General features: G+C 41.3%; 3 protein-coding genes across 3 annotated transcripts in view; all 3 read left to right on the top strand.

Moving 5' to 3' along the window:
- LOC128741738 (uncharacterized) overlaps positions 1-7,263 on the top strand; it is a 172,524-nt gene extending 165,261 nt beyond the window's left edge. Inside the window, exon 6 of the mRNA XM_053837735.1 lies at positions 5,496-7,263. Within this exon, the coding sequence (XP_053693710.1) occupies positions 5,496-6,240 (745 nt within the window). The 3' untranslated portion in view covers positions 6,241-7,263. The remainder of the gene's footprint in view (positions 1-5,495) is intronic.
- A 258-nt stretch (positions 7,264-7,521) lies between these two features.
- Positions 7,522-9,550, top strand: LOC128740649 (sodium-coupled monocarboxylate transporter 1-like). Its single transcript, XM_053836212.1, has 4 exons — positions 7,522-7,769; positions 7,827-7,917; positions 7,979-8,388; positions 8,453-9,550. The coding sequence occupies exons 1-4, from the start codon at positions 7,522-7,524 to the stop codon at positions 9,480-9,482; spliced, it is 1,779 nt and encodes a 592-aa protein (XP_053692187.1). The 3' UTR covers positions 9,483-9,550.
- A 2,163-nt stretch (positions 9,551-11,713) lies between these two features.
- On the top strand, positions 11,714-22,832 carry LOC128740648 (sodium-coupled monocarboxylate transporter 1-like). The gene is made up of 8 exons (XM_053836211.1): positions 11,714-11,725; positions 13,519-13,809; positions 13,861-14,104; positions 14,243-14,473; positions 20,634-21,096; positions 21,159-21,249; positions 21,309-21,718; positions 21,782-22,832. The coding sequence occupies exons 1-8, from the start codon at positions 11,714-11,716 to the stop codon at positions 22,830-22,832; spliced, it is 2,793 nt and encodes a 930-aa protein (XP_053692186.1).
- The last annotated feature ends 233 nt before the right edge of the window (positions 22,833-23,065 follow it).

The following is a 23,065-nucleotide window of genomic DNA, read 5'->3' as shown; positions in this document are numbered from 1 at the left end:
CCCAATTTTTCTTTAGCATTTGCTAGTCAATAAGGCCAGTAATCGTTTCATGACAAATAGACACATTCAAGTACATTTATGCCTCCGTGATAATCAAAAAGTATCTCTCATTTGCACATTGGACCTTTTGATATGTTGCTCGTCAAAAAACACAGAACTACATGTTAATTAATGAACAAGATTCGCGCTACTGGTTGAAAAAGTTAACACATCTACCTAACTGAATGTTTTAATCCTATAACCTTGAGGAAATTTGTGAGTATTTAGAGCACACAAACAAACTAACTTCTCCTTGTGCCTTCCAAGAAAGTGAAAAATAAACGTTTTATCGTTAATCCAGCGGAAGAAAAAAGATATCAATCACTGGATACTTACGCCTCCCAAACACTCTGTACAACCCATTAGCATCAGGGAACCAGCCTTCAGTTGATGTTTTTCAAATCATTGCTCATAAAGATCGTAGCATGCATTGCATTTGTAGATTTAAATCGCGCGATTTTAAGCGCAAATACCTAGTTATTAAATCATCTCTCAAAAAGTGGTCATGTTTTGAACGCTGATAACTCAGCGGTTTCTTGATCGATTTGAAATATGTTTGCATCAATCGATAATGATATTTGAGATTGCACTATTGAACAATTGAACATAATGAAGCATTGCCTAACTAGAATTCTCGCTTCGTGATTGGCTGGAAAAGGCGGCATCGAAGTGATGAGACCAAGGGGGTTTCCACGCAACGACAGACTCCAATAAAGAAATCTATTGATTTTGAGTTTGTGAATCATTCAATCGACAGCGCTGGATACCACTCGTACACATTAGGGTTTCACTTTTAAAACAATCGGTCCTTTTCAGAGCCAACATAACGCGGGTTTACCATAACGACCATAAAAACCTTACGCGGGATGTACCATTTGCACGGAAAATCTTTTCGTAAAAAGTACCATTTCACAGGGGTGACCCAACTGAAGGAAAATAATAGAGGTCAGGTTGACGGCATATGGCCGTCTCGCGCTGAATTATCTAATGTTACTATTGATAGTTTTTGGTGATCTTGTTATTGACTAATGTTTTATGAAAGAGTCTAAAATTTCTAGAGTTCGATTAGTTTTTGAGTTACGCAAAAATTTCTGTTTTATTTGTTTGAGAGTCCTTATCCCCCTACCACAGGGGTGAGGAGTCTCAAACCATCATAAAAAAAATTCCTCCCCCACATGCCAAATTTGGTTCCATTTGCTTGATTAGTTCTCTAGTTATGAGGATATTTGTATTTAATTTGTCTAGGAGCCGCTCCCCACTATTGAAGGAGGAGGGGATATAATTCCCCTCCTAAAGAGGGAAGGGGTCTCAACAGAAGGAGTCAATAGAAAAAAAATTGCCACAAAACACCCACATGCTAAATTTGGTTCCATTTGCTTGATTAGTTCTGGAGTTATTAGGAAATTTGTATTTCATTTGTATGGGAGCCTCCCATCCTAAAAAGGTAAGGGGTCTTAATTCATCATAAAAAAAATTCATGCCTCCAAAAACACCCACATGCCAAATTTGGTTCCATTTGTTTGATTAGTTCTCGAGTTATGAGGAAATTTTTATTTCATTTGTATAGGAGCCCCTCCCCCCCCCCCCCCTCCTAAAGCGGGGAGGGGTCCTAGTTCATCATAGAAAATATTCTTGCCCTCAAAAACCCTCATAATTCCCCTTCTAAAGAGGGAAGGGGTATCAATTTACCATAGAATAAATTCTTGTCACCAAACACCCCCACATGCCCAATTTTGTTCCATTTGCTTGATTAGTTCTCGAGTTATGCAGAAATTTGTGTTTCATTTGTATGGGAGCCCTCGCCTCTTAGTGGGGGTAGGGGTCCCTAACTTTCCCTGGCCCCAAAAACCTCTACATGCAAATTTTCACGCGGATTGGTTCAGTAGTTTTTGATTCTATAAGGAACATCCCGACAGACAGACAGAAATCCATTTTTATATATAAGATTTGTATGGGAGCCCCCCCTCTTAGTGGGGGAGGGGTCTCTAACCATCATGAGAACCTTCCTTTGCCCCAAAAACCCCTACATGCAAATTTTCACGCCAATCGGTTCAGAAGTTTTCGATTCTATAAGGAACATATGGACAGACAGACAGACAGACAGAAATCCATTTTTATAGGTATAGATTTGTATTGGCCTAATTGAAGATAGACTTAGATTTTCTCACCAAACAATTTACATCAATTAATGAATTGATTGCTTTTGAAACGCATATCGGCTTGCTGATACCATCTAATGCACGGTGACTGGTGCTTTTACGAAATGTTTAAAGCACTAGCTGATTGCCCGATCTTACTCGGGCCCCTTTGTCTCTCAGCCACTTGTACATCGGTTATTGGAACGAAAATTCTCATAATACAAGAAACAAAACGCTTTTTCTTCATGTGAATGTGTCTATCCTTCGTCAGCTCCCCCTCGTGTTGTCCCCCAGCCACTTGTAAATTCGTGTTCTGTTTGGTAGTCCCTGTAAATCAACACAAAGCCTTTTTTACATTTTTGAATCTCCCCTTTGTCAATGGCCACCCTATTCCCCTTCTTTCAGAAAACTCCTCTTGTTGTCCAGCCATCCGTACAACTGGCATTTTAATCTCTAGCACAGACATCAAATTGGTCTAGATTTATAGCGATTGTAAGAAATTTTGTTAGAACGAGCGGACTTCATCATTTTTTCGGGTGTGCTTCCCAAGCACAGATATCAAAATAATATAAGTCTGTACGTTGTCTTGTAAATAAACTTCGACCTGTTGGGACGAGAGAGCTTTGTCACTTTTTTTTGTAAAAATAAAGGAATCGAAAGCACAGTAAATAGATGATGTATTTAACTGTTGTCCCTACCTGTGAAACAAGGCGATCAAGAAGAAAATGTATAGGGATATTCGTTCTTGAAATTGCTCTAATTAGTGGTTGAAAAAGAAAGTTATTATAGAAACCACTATTATGCATCTATTATGAGTCGATCGGTGTCTAAACCATACAAATCCATTTATTAGGGGGGGCTATTAGGGTTTGAAATCTTTCATATTTTCGTGTCGCTTCCTTTTCTTCCTTTTTTGTTGGAGTGACCCTATCCCATATTTTGCAGTAAGACGTAGTCCTTCGTCAAAATTTGGTAAAATTTCAACTCAATCAAGCACCGGTCGAAAAATCCGGAGCACTGAAGAAATCATTCGACACAGTTGTAAAAGTTCGAAGAGTGAGACTATAGGTAAGGCAAATGTCAAAAATGAAGTGTGGATCGAAATAATCAATAAACTGAAGGAAAAATTCCAAACCTGCAAGAATGTCGATGAAAAAATACAAATTCTGTTAGTGCTACTCAAATCGTGGAGCGTAACGTAAAATGTAAACATTCTATCGAGAAGCGGGTGTTAGCAAGGAATTAGCAGGAAAAAAGGAGGACATAAGCGTAAAAAAAACGCATTCGCGTTTCAACGCAGATGTGTTTGATTTTGTCGAGTCTGTAGGAAAGGTATATGACCTATTTCAAAATACCCAGGTCCGATACGGCCATACGGCTATTCACCTGCGATTTCGTTTACCTCGACTTTAATAATGGCGACAGAATCTTACCGTTCCAACAGGTCAGGAATTATTCATTTCGATAAAACCTAGAGTAATGTTCATGTCCTAAAAGCAGAGGTTGGAAAACTCGCAAAATGAATATATACGCCGAGCATCGGCAAACGGTTTTTATCATGATAAAACAGCTACGCGAGTGGTTCAATTCGCCTATAACAATGAGCATCATACACTCACGCTTCGTAGCATCGCTGAATATACGAATATCGTGAGCAACGCAAAAGTGCAAATTACTGTTTTCTGGTGCTTGTAAAGCCACTAACACTACTTTAAACTATTCCCTTTTCGTGGTAATATTATTTTGAATACTTTCTGGCGTCCCCGGACATTCTATATCCGATAAATCGAACACACTCAATGTTCAATATTCAATTTTTGAACGAATTCTGATGTTCACATTGAGGTTCTGTTCGTGATAAAATTCAAAGCTGATGCGTGCATTATCGCCGAGGCAGGCGAATAGTGTGTGTTCATGAGGGATGTTCATCGATTCAAACGATCACTTTTTCGCGAATTCTCCAACCACTGCCTAAAAGTAAACAATTTTGTAAAAGTGTAAAATTATCATTTGAACATCATTGTCATTTGAACATTGAACCTAGACGAACTTGACGTCCTGAAAGTAAAGCGCTAAAGAAAAGTGCGTCACCATATTTTCCCCACTATATCGACATACTGATGGTCTGCTGCAAGAATTTTATTCGAGACTGAAGTCTTGTTTGAAAACGTGGTAGACGGAATATTGGGCCCTATTCTCACAGTCACCTCACCTCACCTCACCTCACCTCACCTCACCTCTCTCACGCGCCCTATTCTCACAGTCACTCTCACCTCACCTTTCAGGGCCCATTTGATTTGTACAGTCACGCAGGTGAGCGGAGTTACTTAGGTGACGCTGTGAATCGCAAAGTGTACTCTCACCCAAAAAATTTAGGTGAGAAGACTATGAGAATAGGGTCCATTGTGAGGATGTGACGTGATGCATAAATTTTAAGGTTGAAGAACTGTACTGAAAGGCCAGGGACGGAATTTTATTCATACTTTCAGTTATATTGCTATCAAGTATAAAAATAACTGAAAAGCAGAGTGCCAAGAAAACTTGTAAGGGACAGAGAACGATAATGATGATTGATTATCCTTCAATCAAGGGACCCTATTCTCACAGTCATCTCACCTAAATTTTTTAGGTGAGGTGACAATTTGCGATTCTCACAGTCACTAGGTGACCCCGCTCACCTGGGTGACTGTACAAATCAAACGGGGAGCCGTTAGGTGAGGTGAGGTGACTGTGAGAATAAGGCGCGTGAGAGAAGTAAGGTGAGGTGAAGTGACTGTGAGAATAGGGCCCAAGATAATTTTGATTGACATTCAACATGCTATTTAAACGATAATTATATTTTAAATCAATCTGTCATAATAAATGGTGCTTTAAACTATTTTCGAAAGGCGAATCGAGAGTGACGAGAGCGGATCAGTGTTGTAAATGATAACCCAGATCAATTGATTATTATTTTTTATTAAACAAAACGTTGCTCGTTTAATGACAAATATTTTGTTATGAACTAGTTTCATAATTTTCTATAACGGTAATTTTTACAGTCGACGAAAGGAACTGTAGAAGCAAGCAATGTTTTATAGAATCCAAACAGTTTGAGACAAGACATGAAGGGGGAAAGGGCAGATAACGGACAACGGTGGGTCATTGGAGTAACGCTTATTAAGAAATGTACCGTTCCTCTTTATCCAAGCTGGTCTAGAGTCTAGATGAATCTTGACTTATCATTTTATCTGTAAAATATTGAAAGCAATATCGTTTTTTTGCGCTGCAAGTCAAACACTAAAACTAATATTTATATATCTTCTATAACAATTTCAGAATCGATGGCAGCAAGTACAACACGCTGGGAACACCGCGTCGCCAGAAGATCCTCACGGTGTCTGCTTCCAAACGGCAAGAATCTCCCTCGCCGACCGACATGCCCAGCATCGAGGTGGACTCGCAGCCACCCTCGCTGGACTGCGTAAAGCGGCGCTCGTTTACCAAAAACAACACTGCCAACAACGGTGTGGCCAACAGCTCGAAGCTGATACGACGCTCGTTGGTCGGTAAACAAACGACGCCGTACAGTGTGGACCACGTAACCAAAAGCACCATGAATCTGTGCGACGACGAGAAGCTGGAACTCAGCAGTGGCGCTTCGGATGATGCCGAAACGAGCAGTGGCACAGGGTCGTTGGAGATGGATAAAAGTATGACCAACTTTTGCACGCTTCCAAGGCGGCCGAAAAGTTCGCTTTGCTCGTTTCACACAGTCACATTCGAGAAGGGACCGGGCAAGAAGTCGCTGGGATTCACAATCGTCGGCGGTCGAGATAGTCCCCGGGGAGCGCTCGGTATCTTTATCAAGAGCATCCTGGCGACCGGCCAAGCCGCCGAGGATGGTCGGCTGAAGGCTGGCGATGAAGTTCTGGCCGTCAATGGGCAGGTTTGCCACGATCTGACGCACCTGGAGGCGGTCAAACTGTTCAAAAGCATCAAATCGGGAGAAATAGTTCTGCAGCTCTGCAGGAGAAGCAAGGCTAGCAAGGGAGACCGGGAAGGCGGTAGCGCCATGTGCTAGATTCGGCTTTGTATATTTCCATTAATCCTTGTTTTAAAAGGCTGTGTAGGAATCTTTAGTGGGGTTAAATATTTCTGTGCAATTTATTTCAAAAACAAAAAGATGAAGAAAAAACTTATAACAAAACTTTTAGAGGAAACTACTTATCCATGAGACTTATTAGCGTAGATTAAAATTGTATGAATCAAAATGTGTGTAAAGTTATGCCTTTATATCAAGTCTATTGTTCACCCTGAAACAAGCATTTTTGAAGTCTATATGTTAAATGGAAGAAAACAGCAGACAAGTAACATATACAACTAGGGTTGGGACGATATCGATAAATCCGATAATATCGATAATATCGCGCATATTTTATCGATACGATATCCGATACGCAGCGTCAGAAATATATCGGATATCGATAATAAATTTTGCATGCTGCGAATGAGAGTTATACTTTGTAGGCGAAGGAAAATGAACTCTCATTCCTTTTGCTTAAATTTGCGTCTTAGGGAAGTAACCGAGAAATAATGGTTGATTTGGCTTTCCATTTAAGCGATTTAAGCCATTGTTAAAAAGTTTTACTCGTTAACTAAAAAAGCAAATGTCGGAGATTTGGTGTCCTTTGTTAGAACAAGTACTACGATGTAAAATTGGTGCATGTTCTTTTGAAAGGTAACACAGTAAATTTAAGTTTATTTGGAAAAGTATCCAGTCAGATAAAAAACAACTCAAAGACCCAAAAATAAAAAAAATATCGCATTATGCAAAAGCTTTGGAGCGTTTTTCAAAGTATCGGAACTATAAGCATGTATGTAATCAAATGTGCAGATTAAATTTAGTTTAATTTGAATGTAAGAGCAGATGATTCCATATTTGGTTAAAAATGGGCAAATTTCTACTTACAGTTAAAAAACTTGGTGAAAATTGTTTTTCATTAAAATATCGGTTATCGGTACGATATCGATAATTTAAAATCCGATATCGAGCGATACCGATATTAGATACAAAATGATATCGCGATAACGATAAACTACTGTTTTGCCCATCACTATATACAACATATTCATAGAAATTAAATGATTCGACAACTTTTTCATTTTATCCGACTAATCATGCTTTTTGATGGTGGACTGAATTTTATCTTTTGTCAAATAAACTTTTATTGATGCGAGATCTTATCATGTCGGTTTCCGATAACACAGATCTCCAATGGTAGGTACTTAGAATGTCCGTAGAAGATTTACACATTCACTTTGTTTGTAACGGTCTACTGTACGTGGCAGTTAAAGCTCAGTAATGAATCTCAATCTGACGTTTACCACAGAAATAGTATCGAACATCCTCAGTACGGACAGCGTGAGCCAACAGGTTTTGCGCTTTACTGTATTCGATTATGGAATATTCATCGCACTGCTGGTAGTTTCGGTTCTGATAGGAATTTATTTCGGATTCTGTTCAAAAATCAAGCAAGACAATGTTGAGGAATATATTCTTGGGGGGAAATCAATGCCCAAGTTCCCGGTGGCAGCATCACTAATTGCAACGTAAGTACCTAACACTTCAGTTAGCAATTATATAACCAACTCTTTTTTTTATTTAAGCTCCGTTTCCGGGATTAGTCTACTTGGTGTGCCAACCGATATTTATGCCTATGGAACGCAGATATGGTTTTTCGTATTCTCAGCAGTAGTTGTAGGTTCATTTCTAAGATAAAGTTTCTAGACGTAATTCAAATTTCATGTTTCATTTACAGGTCGGCCTAACGTTGCACTACCTTTACCTTCCAGTTTTCCAGGACATGCAACTCACCTCGAGTTTTAGCTATCTCGAAAGACGCTTCGATCGCGTCGTTCGACTAACGGCTAGCTTTGTATATGCCCTCTCGGCTCTGTTCTTGGTTCCGGTTGTGATCTATGTTCCGGCTCTTGCCTTCAGTCAGGTGTCAGGCATCAATCTGCATCTGATTACTCCCATTCTGTGTATAGTTTGTATTTTCTACACAACTGTTGGGGGTTTGCGGGCCGTCGTTTGGTCCGATACCGTGCAGTTTCTGTTGATGATAGCCGCTATCCTTGCGATTATCGCACTGGGCGTGATTGATGTTGGCAGTTTCCTGGAAGTATGGCGACGAGCTGAGCGAGGTGATCGATTGATATTTTTCAAGTAAGATCAAACGAAAAGGATCCACAATTGAATTGATTTTAATAAGTCACTTGTTATTTAACAGCATGAACCCGGATCCCACACAGCGGACATCGTTCTGGTGCGTCACTCTCGGATTAACCACCAACTGGATAGCTGTATTCGGCATAAATCAAGCATGCATTCAACGTTTCCTTGCTGTACCGACTCGCGAAGCCGCGAAGAATTCCCTGAAAATTTACATTTTTGGATTGATCATAATCAACTCTTTAGCCTGTTTCATCGGGCTCCTAATGTACGCAAAGTATGAATCCTGTGACCCAGTAACAACGAAACAAGTGGAAAAACTCGATCAGATTGTACCATTCTATGTGATGGATGCTGGTGGAAAAATTCCAGGTCTTCCGGGGCTGTTCATAGTCGGCGTTTTCTCGGCGGCCTTATCTACGATGTCTTCCAGTTTGAATACCCTAGCGGGAACAATCTACGAAGACTTTATACGCCCCTTCCGTCCAAACGCCTCGGAACAATCGTCTAGTTCGGTCATGAAAGCGATTGTCGTTGTGCTTGGGGTCGTCGTTATTGCCGTGGTTTTTGTGGTAGAAAAAATGGGTTCCATCATTCAAATGGCAGTTTCATGCAGTGGAGTTATTTCGGGTTCGGTAATGGGTATGTTTACACTAGGGATGATTTCATCCAAAGCCAATACGAAAGGAGTAGTGTCCGGTGTAATCGTTTCAATCAGTTGTATGATCACCCTCTGGATCTCTTCCCTCGGTAAATTACAGTACGAATATCTACCATTCCGAAACGATGGATGTGATGAAGGTGTTCTACCACCAAACTCAACCTGGATCCATCTCCCATCACCGAAAGATGACAACTTACCCTACATTTATCGAATTAGTTTCATGTACTACTCGCTGATCGGGTTGGTAATCTTTGTGGTCGTGGCTTACAGTGTGAGTTTACTGACCGGCGGCGGAACCGTTACCGATCAAAGACTGCTGACACCGTTTGCCCGTTGTAAAAAAGACTTAAATTCGCACATAAAATTAAAAGTCCAGATAAGCCAACATCCTCTGCTGGATGACTCGGCGAAAGATAAAGTTTGACGGCGACTAAAATTGTAGTGATAATTTAAGAAGTAATAAATTGTGTATATTTAGACGTTCATGTTTACTCAGACTTATTTTCTGTTGGACGGCAGACTTCCGTCAGGATGGTAGGTTGTCTGGTGGAAAAAAACAATGACGTCTTATACTAGGGTTGAAGGAAGCTGTTTACGTGAAAACTGGGAGCAATAGCAAATAAACTGAGTTTGTTGAGAATTGTATACATTATTAAAACAAACATAAACTTTTGAACGATTACAAATAATGTACAACATTGCCAAGTTTCAAAAAAAGACGAAGTGGGTAAACCTGATTTAATAAAAACCCACAATTTCGTCGAAAAAAAACTTCTACTGTACCGTCAAACGGGGTAACTTGCAACAGCGGGGTAACATGCAACAACGCTATATCGATCCAATTTATTGTACTTTTTGATCTCTTACTTCAATTTTTAATCTATATCAGTCACTGAAACTTGCTGTTCGCAGATTTAAGAAGCCTTGGATAATGTTATGGTGACTTTTTGCTGTTTCGGTAATTTGTAAAAAATCGCACAAGATGATGTCAAATTCATCGTCAATTTTTCGTTTGTAAAACGTTTGTTTCGCCCACAAGCACTTCAAATAAAAGAAGCTTAACATACATTTTTATAGCAAAATGAATAATAAGGAAACAAAATAATGATGACTAATTTTGTTTATCCTGCTTGTTACCACATTATTCGTAAAACAAGCACTTAAACGGGGTAACTTGCAACAGCTGATGGATATAAAAAGCTGTGTTCCGTTAACTTCACGAGGCAAGTTATCATTTAATTTTGCATCAAGCAATACTAAAGTACAACGAAGAGTGTAAGATACTTTCGGTAAGTCGGAAATATGCCAGTTTTTCTCTGGATATACCGAAAATGGCTATAGAAGAGGCTAAAAAGAAAATATCTTCACTGAGAGAAATCAACCAGCAATATGACAGTGTCTAATTACGATCACTCGTAACGTAATGAACATTCATACATTACGTAACCAAGATATCGATGATTTTCAACTCCCCCACTCCACTTCATGACGTGATTTTGCATAGTGGATATACGACGTGTAACGAGTTACGCAACTCCCGCTCCCCTACGTGCGTTACATAATATGTGAATGGTCCTTAAAGAAGGCAGTTCTATCGGATCCAGACAAGGAATATCAAGTGCGTGAGTAATATAAAAAGTTTAATTTGTAATTTTCCGTTACGGGGCTCATAAATTATTTTCACCAACGTAACATAGGACGTTAATGCGTATATTCATAGCAAAAGCATTAAAAATCGCAAGTCGGATTATCATTTGCATATTCAAGTCAAAAGAAACTCATACAAATCATTAAATTCGTTCAATTTCCAAAAACTAGTGCTTGTTGCAAGTTACCCCGTTTAAGGGGTTATTAGTAACAAACTAGTTAAAAAATTCTACAACTGCCAATATTGATCGCATATTTTTTCTCAATATGTGAAATTGTTCTATCCTAGACCTAATAACTTTGTATTAATTAAATGTCCTCAAATGTACTACAGATAAGTTTTTACTTGCACTAATAATTGAGAACTGTTGCAAGTTACCCCGTTTGACGGTATTTTCGTAATCAAACTCATGTAGCCACTTCTTTCGATAAATTTCCTGGTTCATGGTTCCAAAAGTTACGAAAGCATCACTTTTCAGTCAGCAACAGCAACTGAACGCTAACGAGTAACTTTCTAGGGAACTTGGACCTCTTTTTTATATTGTAGTTTCCTAGAGACCTCTACAGGTGGCAGTGTTTTTGTCCAGCAATTTGTTCAAAAACGCACGCCTTTATACCTCATCCATACCGACGTTGTCGTTACGTTATAGTAATCCTATCCCTACTTTCTCATGGTACCAGCCAGAATAAGAGTAACCTTAGCGGAAATCGAGTATCCAGGCCAAGTGGAAACTGAAGTCGTATACCGACAGGAAAGGAGGCATTCATGCGAACTGGCTGGTTAGACGTTTCCTCAAATAACTGCGACGTTGTACTCCTGGTTAGTTACAGTTCACGACAGCGTTTGATCCGAAAAAAGAAGTGTGTTGTCTCGGCCCTATCACCTCTGATGGTAGTCCCATCACAAGACATCACGTGGCGCTAAATCCCAATTTTACCAGACAGGTGAAGCGACCAACAAGCTTGAACCGGGTTTTTATAGTTATGGACAGAATGTAGGATCCCATAATGGTTTGGAAGGTGATTATCGAGATGATGTGTATGTTGTCTATTAAAGGCCGTTATTTTTGTGGACTTCAAGGCAGCATACGACACAGTCTAGAGCGAACACGCGGCTAACGCAGCTGATCAAAGCTACCGAGAAGCGAGTGATTCACTACGTGCCTGTTTCGGGGGCATCTCGATTCCTTTCGAATCGCGCAAAGGGTTGCGGCAAGGGGATGGACTGTCCTATATGTTATTCAACGTCGCTATTGAAGGTGTGATCCGGCGAGCGGGCATTGAAACGACAATTACGATCTTCAGCAAGAGTAACCAACTCCTAGCCCACGCAGATGACCTCCTATCATTACCAAAAACCTTGGGACGGCGGAGACTATCTATGCCAGGCTAAAACGGTGGATTGGGTCACAAATCAATGCGTTGAAAACTTAATATATGATAGGAAGAGGCTCCAGAGAAAACAACGTTTGCTCTGTCAGTGACTATTGACGGCCATGGTCTGGAAGTGGTTGATGAGTTAATATATTTGGGATCTCTGGTCAGTGACCCATTCAAGATGGAAGTGGAGCCTTCTTTTCTATTTTTGGTCTAATTTCAATCCCAGCGGCAACGGTCCGCGGAGACTGTGTCACCCAACACCAGCCAAAGGTCCAAGTACTAAACGATCAACAGTGCGAAAAAAAGGCCCAAATCTCAAACAGGAGTTTCATATAGTGGGATGGTGGGTGCCTCCAGCATAGCAAGCACGTCGAGTGATTACTCATTCACTATATATACTGCGGATCAGCATACGACCATTCGCAACGAAATCCTGAACTGCATTGCAGAACAGAATTCTCCAGCCATATAGCCAAAGTTCAAGAGCTGCCAGCTCAAGAACGGATACCAACTCTTCGTTTGTGCCGACGTGGAGACAGTAAGATGGCTGCAGAGTACAGTACCAACCATCAAGCCGCGAGATGAACATACACCATGAAAGACCACCCGAGGCTCCCTTGTGATCAAATTACATCAGGGCAGAAACGCTGTAAAAATTACCTAATTAACCGATCCTTTTCAAACTTCCAGGTAATAAAATATAACCTATAAGTAAGTTTTTGGCATATTTATTTCATTCAACTTCAATACCATAACCGTATGCTCGCATCTTACGCTCAACTCCACTCAAAAAGTTTTGTACATCTCGCTGCAGCTTCTTCTGTACGGAAACCCACTTTTTCTTCATGTCTTCCTCAGATTTGACCTCCTTAGGATGCTTCCGTAGTGCCTGCCTCATAATAGGCCAGTATTTATCATTGGGCCTTAGTTCCGGTGCGTTGTGGGGGTTCATGTCCTTGGGTACGAAAGTGAATCCGTTGGTTTCGTACCACTCTAGGACAGCCTTTGAATAGTGGCACGAAGCTAGATCCGGCCAGAAGATCGTAGGGCCCTCGTGTTGCTTCAACAGAGGAAGCAAACGCTTCTGTAGACACTTCTTAAAGTAGATCTGCCCGTCTACAGTCCTGGTAGTCACGAACGGCGCAGTCTGTTTGCCACATGAGCAGATCGCTTGCCAAATCATGTATTACTTGGCAAACTTTGAAAGTTTTTTCATCCTTACTTCCTCCGAAACATCAAACTTGTACTCATCCGTGGTGAGAGAGTTGAGAATTGTCCAGAAACTTGCGCAAAATTGCGCTTGCGTTTTTTCCAATTTTCGAAAAACTGACCGCGATAACAATACAGTGTAGGCACTCTAAACTACATCTAACTAAGTTTCTTGAGAAAATACCCAATGGGTAATTTTCTACAGCGTTTCTTCCGTGTTGCAGTTTGATGTGGGACCACCCTGCAGTGTGAATACCTCGAGCGAGAGGATCCTCCGTCTGCTCCAAAATCAGAACGACGGCTTCTCTACACAAACGTGGCGAGTACTTCGTCACAATGTAATAGGGAACACCGTCACACTGGCGTTGGAGATAGGCCCTCTGTCTGCTAACCTGATTGTCAAGCATGGCTTCATGCTGAACTATATGCTCGACAAGGCTCGCATGCGACAGGTTGGCCGAGGAGTGGTCAACTGCCGACGAAAAGATTCTGTGCCAGGAGCAGCGACGGCACGTGTGGGATAACCTCTCGAGCAAGTTTCGCAACCACCTGCAACGGTTGCGCAGGCTCGAATGGATCCCCGCAAGAGGATTCTGCATCAACCACCAACCAATATTCGCACATCCGCGACGGTTGCGAAGGTTCGAAAGGTTTGCCGAAAGGGAACTCTGCATCAACCGCCAGCTCGCACAATTTGGAATCGCCCGAAAAGCGCCAGATGTAATGCGGTCTCCAGTCGACTGCAGCCACCTAAGCCCTCTGATGTAGAAAAGCAGGCAAATCAAGAAGGCGTTCACACCCCTGGCAACCGTTCGTCAGTGTCCGAGTCTAACGGCACGAGAATTCTCGGCCTAGCAAACTACGATAAGTTAATCTAATGTAACATGCAGTCCAAATCGAGGACTGCTATCCTACTAACGAAGGGAATGCAATTTCCTCTAATTTCAGAATTCATTCAACGCGATGTCGTCGCTGTCAAACTGGAAGTACCAACAACTACGGAGAATCAGGACCTGGTCGTGACGTCCGCATACTTTCCGGATGACAAGGACGGTATTCCGCCATCCGAGGTTATCGCTCTCGTGCGGTACTGCAGGGCCATGAACGTGTCGTTCCTGATCGGCTGCAATGCCAACGCCCACCACACGATTTCGGACAGCGCAGATATAAATAACAAGGGTGAATACCTACTTGAATACTTAACTGCTAACAGTGTCAATGTATCCAATGCAATGTATGGAACGGCCCCCACAGTGCTATCAGAAAAAAGGTCCCAGGCGTCAATTGACGCAGTACTTTTATAGCTAAGAAGGTCAAAAACTGGCATGTTTCTGATGAATCTAGTTTATCAGAACATAGGCATATCGTTTTTGATATTGAGACAAACTCTCTCAACTGAAGCAGAACACAATGCAGAAACCCGAAGAAACCCAACTGAAGTTCGTTCAGAAAACATCTAGGTAACTCTCGGAGCTTCTGTCATATTAATATACGCACACTAGCTGAGTTGGACGTTGCAGCCAATAACCTACAGAGTAGGATCATTGATGCTTATACCGCTAAATGTCCGTTAATCACGTGAACAGGCCCTGGTGGAATGAATCGCTCAGCAGCCTTCGTGGGGAGGCTAGGCGTTTATTCAACAGGGCTAAGATCACGTCTAATTGGGAGGCCTGCAGCACAGAACAGAAGTGGAAATCCGAACGATTCGGCGATCAAAACTGGTAACAGAGACTTTTTTGTTTTGACGTAGGACTACGTCTTTGTTTACTATCTGGGATTGCATAGCACTTTGTGAAAACGAAAATAAAAGTGTAACGTTGGAATGAAAGATTTCAAATGCTAGTAACTACACCGAAAAAACTATACACGTGCGTTCAATGTGCAGAACACATAGATATTCTCCTGGTGCTAATCACTACAGTTTCATAAGAATAACACATGAATCATATTCAATGGTAAAACCATGGGTAAAACACTTTCAGATGACCTGATATTCACATCAGCTCATCGTGAAAGCCACATGAATTTCAAATACAATGACATTTCATAAGAGTTACCCTTTGATTAAACGTGTAAAACCAGTGAAATATTTATAAAAACTTACACTTTAATTTCATGTGGATTGCAACAGGATACGATCTAATGGTAAAACACGTGGATTTGCAGTGCGAAAGCAGTGACTATCATGTTGATTGAAGGTTTGTTGGAAAAACATGGTTATTTAACGTGTTTCCCATATGAAATATTTCATTTCACGTTAAATTGAAGGGAAACACTTTTGATACCCGAATGATTGACATATGAAACAAGATTATCAATATTTGCACGTTGAAATTCATGTGTAAGATCTTTTGGTAACGCCGTGTCTATTTTTATCAGTGTACTAAACTACTGAACGAAACTGAACAATTTGTTTGTCGTTGGAAAGATAAAACGATCAGCAATTTTATGGAGGGGACGAGAGAGCAATTTCATGGACGGCGTAAGAGGGGGGCTCAATCAAGTAAATCAGAATCAAGTCAGAATTTTTTCTGTGGAGATCTCTTCCCCTTCTAAGAGGGGTGGGGGAGCTTCTATACAAATGAAACACAAATTTTCTCATAACTCGAGAATTAATTAAGCAAATGGAATCAAATGTGGACTGCGGGGGTTTTTGGAGGAAGGATTTTTTTCTATGATGAATTGAGACCCTTCCCCTCTTTAGGAGGAGGGGCTTCCATACAAAACAAATACGAATTTCCTCATAACTCGAGCACTAATCAAGCAAAAGAAACTAAATTTGGCATGTGGGGGTTTTAGAAGACAGGAATTTTTTCTATGGTGTACTGAGACCCCTTCCCCTTCTAAGAGGGGGGGGGGGGCTCCCATACAAATGAAATACAAATTTCCTCATAACTCTAGAACTAATCAAGCAAATGGGACCAAATTTAGCATGTGGAGGTTTTTGGAGGCATAAATTTATTTTATGATATTTTGAGACCCCTCACTTCTGTGTTGGGAGGATAAGGACTCTCATACAAATAAAACAGAAATTTTTGTGTTTGTGCCATATTTTCTGCTATGTAACAAGCGGTAAGCTGTGAAAGTAAACTAGTAAAACCTTCTCGGAGCAAAAGACAGTGTATCGACGCCATTAACTTACGTGCCTGTTGCCATTCATGTCAAAAGAGAAGAAAAGAGAAGAGAAGAGTGTCCCGGCAAGCTGGCGGAAAGTCAGGGTGGTGTTCATACCTAAGGCAGGCATACAACATAAAACCATGCCAAAAGCTTTCAGACCTTCTAGATGACAACACGTCCTTCGCTTCAATTAATACGGCTCTCCTTAACAAAGGAACTGACCAGCCGACAATGAGCTGGATTCAAGCAATGCTGTCCAAGGTTAGTCAAGAGAGGTTTTCTGATGTACAAACTTGTTTTTCAACCCCGCTGGGTTACCCTTGACGATCACCGAAATTTGCAAAGCGGAAACTGTTGAATGTATAAACAACGTCGATGGTTGCTAACCAATCGTTCCGCGCACTTCTGTTCTACAAACTGCGAAAACTAGATCACCTATTTTAACTCACCTTGATGCTGTCAAGCAGGGAAATCACAGCTTCATTGGGGGATACGTCGATCACGATCTCAGCAATCAAAGGATGTTCTGAAGGAGGAGTTCTCCCCTGTTGTTTTGGTCACTGGTGGTCGACGCATTCTTGCACAAGCTATCACAGCACGGTCACTGCGTTCGCCGCTGACGTAGTACTCATTGTCAGAGGTAAATTAGACGCAGTGCTGTCTAGTCGTATGCCAGGAGCTCCAAATACAACTATTTCGTGGTGTTTACGAGAGGGGTACCAAAACAGTTGTGATACCATTTACTAGGCAAAGGAGACATACTCTTACTACCCATACACTGAATGGCGTCAAACTAAGAGCGAATTCATAAATTAACCTGGTTCAGGTCGATTAGCACTCAGTTTTAATCGAAGCGTTCATAAATTAACCGAGATTGCGTCTCGGTTAAACTGACAGCATTCAGTTTGAAGCGCAGGTTAAAACTGTCTAGCATTACGGTTTACGGGTCGATCTGTCAAACTGCCCGTATCGTTCATAAATTTCGGGTTCGAGTTAGCACGAACTCAGGTTAATTTATGAATTCGCTATAAGCTTTAGTAGTGAAGTTAAACATCTGGGTATTATCTTGGATCATAAGCTGAACTGGACTGCATCTGGACGAGAATATGTTGTCAAGAAAGCAACTTCAGCCATCTGGACATGCAGTTCACTGTTTGCAAAAACATTCCATCAAGAAGACTGGCAACTCTGCCAAAAGTCGAGAGACAGTAACAGCAATGCTATCTGCCGAGTTAAAGTTGAACTAATCCACACTAGTGTGTGTAAGTCAAAATATGGATGTACACAAACACGTATGCAATGCATTGCCACGCTCGCACACATCTTTTCCCACTAATACTTGTACACGCAGCTTCAACTTTTGTTGGCAGGGGTGCGCTGTTGTTTCTGTTGCTTGTCATTTGTATGGGCGCGAGAAAGAGATCCCAGTTTTCTTGATGGGATATTTTTGCTGTTTAGCAAAACCTGGGGAGTGAAACCTCAACTAGTCGTTTGGTCATACACTACTATTGCACGGTTTAGCCTTATAACTTATGCCACTCTTGTATGGTGGCCAAAGGTGAACGAGATGACAGCGCAGGCCATGCTAAACAAAGTTTAGCGCCTGGCTTGTTTGTTAGTGACCAGCGCCATGCGCACAACACCAACTGCACCCATGGAGGCAATGTTATGCTTGCTGCCTTTACATCTTCATGTGAAGAAGGAAGCCGAACTTGATGCGCTAAGGTTGCAAAGGTGTCATAACACACTTGGGGTCACCTTCGCGTACTAAGGGAGTTCAAACTATCAAATCTAGTAGCGGCAATCTCTGCCTGGATGGTTCCCTACAGTGTAATTGATTTAAATCGTACTATATGGAACAATCCCATGCAGCGCACTTTTCGCACTTATGGTTGCAGAAACTTACTTAGGACTGAAATCAGTCATAAATCGGTTGCCACAACTGGTTTGTAACAACTGTGCTAGTAGGGATGGAGGGCCCGTTTTTTATTGGGTACCATCTGTTTCTTCACAGATGGATCAAAAATTGATATCGATATCTTTACGGACAGCCAGGTTGCACTACTGGCTCTCAAGTCCACTAAATGTGCATCCAAATTAGATTGGGAGGGCAGCACAACTCTTTCGCCATAACAAAGGACAAGGATCAGCTCTGCAGTTCATTGACCCTGAACCGTCCCGGCGAATTACTGATCTGGGCAAAGCTACAAATAGCATCCAGTTGGTATCAAGCGCATACAAGGTAAACAGAACTACTAAAGAAGAACCACTTACCTTAACACGTAATGAGCTACGCACAACCACGGGACTCCTCAACCTCACCGGACATCGTAACTGTCTTTATCATGTAAAGACGGCTGGCAAAGCCTTAACTGACATTTGCCACTTTCGCAACTTAGAACTAGAAAGTTCTTCAGCTTCTTCAGCTACCTATTAATGGATGGAAACTCGAACCCAAAATGGTTATTGGTTTTATTATCCATGTACTACCTAATTGGGGCGCAATCTTACAGCAACCTAACAGCATGGGTATAAGCAATTCGTAAACCGTGTACAGCAATTGGGGTTAGCAACACAAAACAATCTCCATAACTGTCGCAGTGACATTTTGAAAACAGTACTCTTCTGGCATATAAAAAAAACCTAGTCAAATACCGAGTACAATATCAAATCCAATTTATGTTTTATTTTGGGTCCAATTTCAATCCCTTTTAAGTTTAATTTAAAGTCTATTTCTAAGCAAAATTTCGCGAAGAATGACCCCGTAAAAAATTCAATTTCTATTCTAGAAGAAATTCCATTTATATTAACTTTCAAGTCTAATTTCACGCGATATTTCAATACAAATTCTAAATAGTTTCAAGACAAATATCCAATGTTATTTCATGTCTATTTTCAGGAAAAACTTCGCGTCTAATTTCGTGAAAAATCCATTTCAACTGCAAGTCCAAATTATTTCCAATTCAAATCCAATTTGAAACCCACTTCCTAGTGCCCCCGAAAGCCTGGAGTTTTCTCTCTAATTGGCCGATATTTATAAAGTAGATCCGCCATCCTACGATTACTTAATGTTTGCAGGCCAAAACGTGTTTCTGAAAGGGCACCCGACTTTCTACTTACGTTTGGGTACGCTAGTGGCGATAGATAATGACTTAAGGGAATGATTTACGGGTTACTAGACATCACACAGCCAGTATTTGCTTTTTTTAATCCACGATCGCCCATTCGTCAAACGGTCTATACTAATTTGCAGTAAAAGAGCTTTCAGTTCAAATTTCTAATTTCTAGTCCTAAGACAAGTTACATTTAGTAGATGGATTTGCTTTCCGTACAAAATCTCTCTAATGTGTTAAAATGAAATTATCTACATAACCGCTAAACGACCCAAGATTGCGACTGATTCTCGCTTGCACAGCATAAGCATCTGCTGGGAGTAAATTATTCCAGATGTAGGAGATTTCACTTCCTAGTTGATACACTAATGTCTCGGATGCAGTCCAGCTCGAGAGGTAGATCATGAAGATCAAATTACCTATTATTATTCTCGTGACAACTCAAATCAGCCGTCAGTCCGGCTTCAGACTGCAAACGACACCGACGCGTTTTGGTTAGTAAACCCGCACAGTTCCCGCCTCGGACACTTAGGTACAAACACACTAACTGGAAGCTGGTGGCAGGCGCGAGATTTTTCATTGCCAGTAGCGGCTAGAAGGAGAAATTTTCCAGTGTCATCCAGGTCTACCTGGCCGAGGCAGCGAGTGGGCCTACTCATCATCATACCCTAGATAGCTGGATAGATAAAGATTAAACTGCCAGTGATATACGACGAGGTTTGTAAATCTTCTAGATAACCGCTAATGCGACGAAGACGTCAGCAGCAGCCGCAGCAGGAGCAGGCGTGCCTGTCTGTTGGCAACGCGGCACGCGAAGTGCACTAGGCCAAGTTTGCCGCCATTGCCAGTCGAAAGGAATTTCTCATGCTGACGTCGATCGTTCTGATTTCACAACTTTACAGAGGGATTCCGAAGGATTAATAGTGTGCTATTTTTGACGTCGAGTGTCAGTAACGACTGTTGTTTATTAATTGTTACATGTTACAAAAATAGCAATATTGCTTATGATTTTTTCAAAGTTCCACGAAAACAAGTATTCATTTATAACATATTTTATGTATAACTTTTGATCATATTTAGACAGTAATAATTCCGATTATCTACAGACAACTTCCAAGTCTTCACTCTCGACACAATGGAAGAGGACGCCGTTATTCTGGAGGAAATCGAAGATTCACTCGACATAATGACTACTGCTAGTAGTCATCCCGTGTTGAGTAGTTCTACAGAGATGCCACTCTCCTCTATAATTACTCATCTGAGCAGCAAAGTTGCGGAAATCCTAACATCAACCTCGACGTTATCGAGTAGTTCGGTTTCGGAGTACAATCTACAAACTACAACGGATCATATAGCTTCTATAACGCCAACAGTTCCCACCACATCTGTCGAGGATCTTCGCTTCTCGATCTATGACTACATAGTCTTTGTCCTGATGCTGGTACTGTCCACGCTGATAGGCGTTTATTTTGGGTTTATGTCAAAAATTAAGCAGAACAATACCAAAGAGTACTTGTTGGGTGGAAAGACAATGAGTAAATTCCCTGTTTCAGCATCGCTGATTGCATCGTGAGTTCAACGGCACTCACCGGAAAGGTGTATTGAATAATTCTGTTAATATACTTTTCTAGGCACGTGTCAGGAATCACACTACTCGGGGTCCCTTCGGAAATGTACGCACATGGGACCCAATATGCGATGTGCCTTATTTGTGCGTTAACAGTAAGTAGTCGCTATCTTTAAGACATTGATATGAGTAATCAAATAATCACATATTTCAGGTTTTCATCCTAATGGATAGAATCTACCTTCCGGTGTTCTATGATCTGCAGCTAACATCCGCGTTCACCTATCTGGAGCGACGGTTCGATCGAACCGTCCGATCGGCTGCCAGTTTCGTCTACGCTCTGTCCTGTTTGATTTACCTGCCGATCGTGATCTACGTACCGGCACTGGCGTTCAGTCAAGTGACCGGAATCAATCTGCATCTCATCACACCCCTGATATCGGTTGTGTGCATTTTCTATACCACCGTCGGTGGTCTGCGGGCTGTTGTCTGGACCGATACGCTTCAGTTCATCCTGATGGTAGGAGCCACGATAGTAATCATCGTTCTCGGATTAATCAGCGTCGGTGGGTTATCTGAGGTTTGGGCTGCCTCCGAAAGGGGTGGCAGACTAATATTCTTTGAGTAAGTCCTTGCAGAGCACAAAGCACATAAAATACCGAATTTTATTGTCGATTTATATTTCAGCATGAATCCGGATCCTTTTGTGAGAACGTCCTTTTGGGCCGTTGGATTCGGCTTGACAACAATATGGGTTGCTCAGCTCGGCGTAAGCCAAGGCTGTGTACAACGATTTTTGGCAGTTCCCGACTTTCGTGTGGCAAGGAAATCTCTTACAATTTTTACTTGTGGTTTGATATTTATCAAAATCTGTTCATGTCTAACCGGGCTGATCATGTATGCAAAGTACGAAACGTGTGATCCGTACACCATTAAAACAATAAACAAACTAGATCAGATGTTGCCCTATTTTGTGATGGATGTCGGTGCCAAAATTCCCGGAATGCCCGGACTTTTTGTTTCAGGAATATTTTCGGCTGCTCTTTCGACAATGTCATCGGTACTTAACACGCTGGCTGGAACCATCTACGAAGACTTCATCCGAGTACGTTATCCGAAGTCAAGTGAGAAAACGGCGAGCAACGTGATGAAATGCTTGGTTATCTTGCTAGGAGTCGTCGTCATTGGATTGGTTTTCGTAGTTGAGAAGCTAGGCCAGGTAATGCATATGGCTATCTCACTCTCAGGCATTACTTCCGGAACACTGCTAGGAATGTTTACATCCGGAATGATATCCACAGTCATCAACACGAAGGGAGTGATCGCTGGCTCTATATGCTCGGTGCTATCTATCGGTACAATTCTGGTAGGAGCTCAGATGAATCCGAAGCATCCACCATTGCCATTCCGTACCGATGGTTGCGACGCTAGCCTGCTTCAGAATGTTACGCTAATAACACCGGTATCCTCTCTCGTTCATGACGAAGTGCCAAGGATTTTCAAGCTAAGCTTTATGTATTATGCCTTCTTAGGAGTAATAATTTATTTCGTTGTTGCATATACTGTTAGTATACTGACCGGTGGAGGACAGGTAACTGATCAACGGCTGCTTGCACCGTTTCTTCGAAACCAAAAACAGTACGAAAAAGAACAAGCCATTCGAAAGCATAACATTCAGTACGAGGAAATCGATTTGGCTCTTAAGGAACTTCAGAAGGCTACCGATATTAAACAGTAGTTAGGTTATGAGTTGATTTAAGGTTAAAAAGTTAATAAACAGTAAGTTACTAAGCAAACTAAAAGTTTTAATCTGAATTAACCTGAAATGGCCAGGCCAACACAAATTGCTAACTTTTAAATTTTTTTTATCGAATTTTCATTCGAAAATATAAAAAACGCAAAAAATTTAGAACAAAAATGTTATGTTTTGTGAAACAGTTATACAAACTTAATAAGCGTTGCTTTAATGGC

Source organism: Sabethes cyaneus, chromosome 3, assembly GCF_943734655.1.
Source record: "Sabethes cyaneus chromosome 3, idSabCyanKW18_F2, whole genome shotgun sequence".
Classification (NCBI taxonomy): Eukaryota; Metazoa; Arthropoda; class Insecta; order Diptera; family Culicidae; genus Sabethes; species Sabethes cyaneus.
The sequence above is the reverse complement of the archived record's forward strand: the minus strand, read 5'-3'. Positions and strand labels throughout refer to the sequence as shown.

Coding starts and splice junctions, on each gene's coding strand:
- LOC128740649 (XM_053836212.1), top strand. CDS start 7,522: ATGAATCTCAATCTGACGTTTACCACAGAAATAGTATCGAACATCCTC. Junction 7,918..7,978: donor TCGTATTCTCAGCAGTAGTT/GTAGGTTCATTT, acceptor TTTCATTTACAG/GTCGGCCTAACGTTGCACTA. Junction 8,389..8,452: donor GATCGATTGATATTTTTCAA/GTAAGATCAAAC, acceptor GTTATTTAACAG/CATGAACCCGGATCCCACAC.
- LOC128740648 (XM_053836211.1), top strand. Junction 13,810..13,860: donor CAGGAGCAGCGACGGCACGT/GTGGGATAACCT, acceptor ACGGTTGCGCAG/GCTCGAATGGATCCCCGCAA. Junction 21,250..21,308: donor GCCTTATTTGTGCGTTAACA/GTAAGTAGTCGC, acceptor CACATATTTCAG/GTTTTCATCCTAATGGATAG.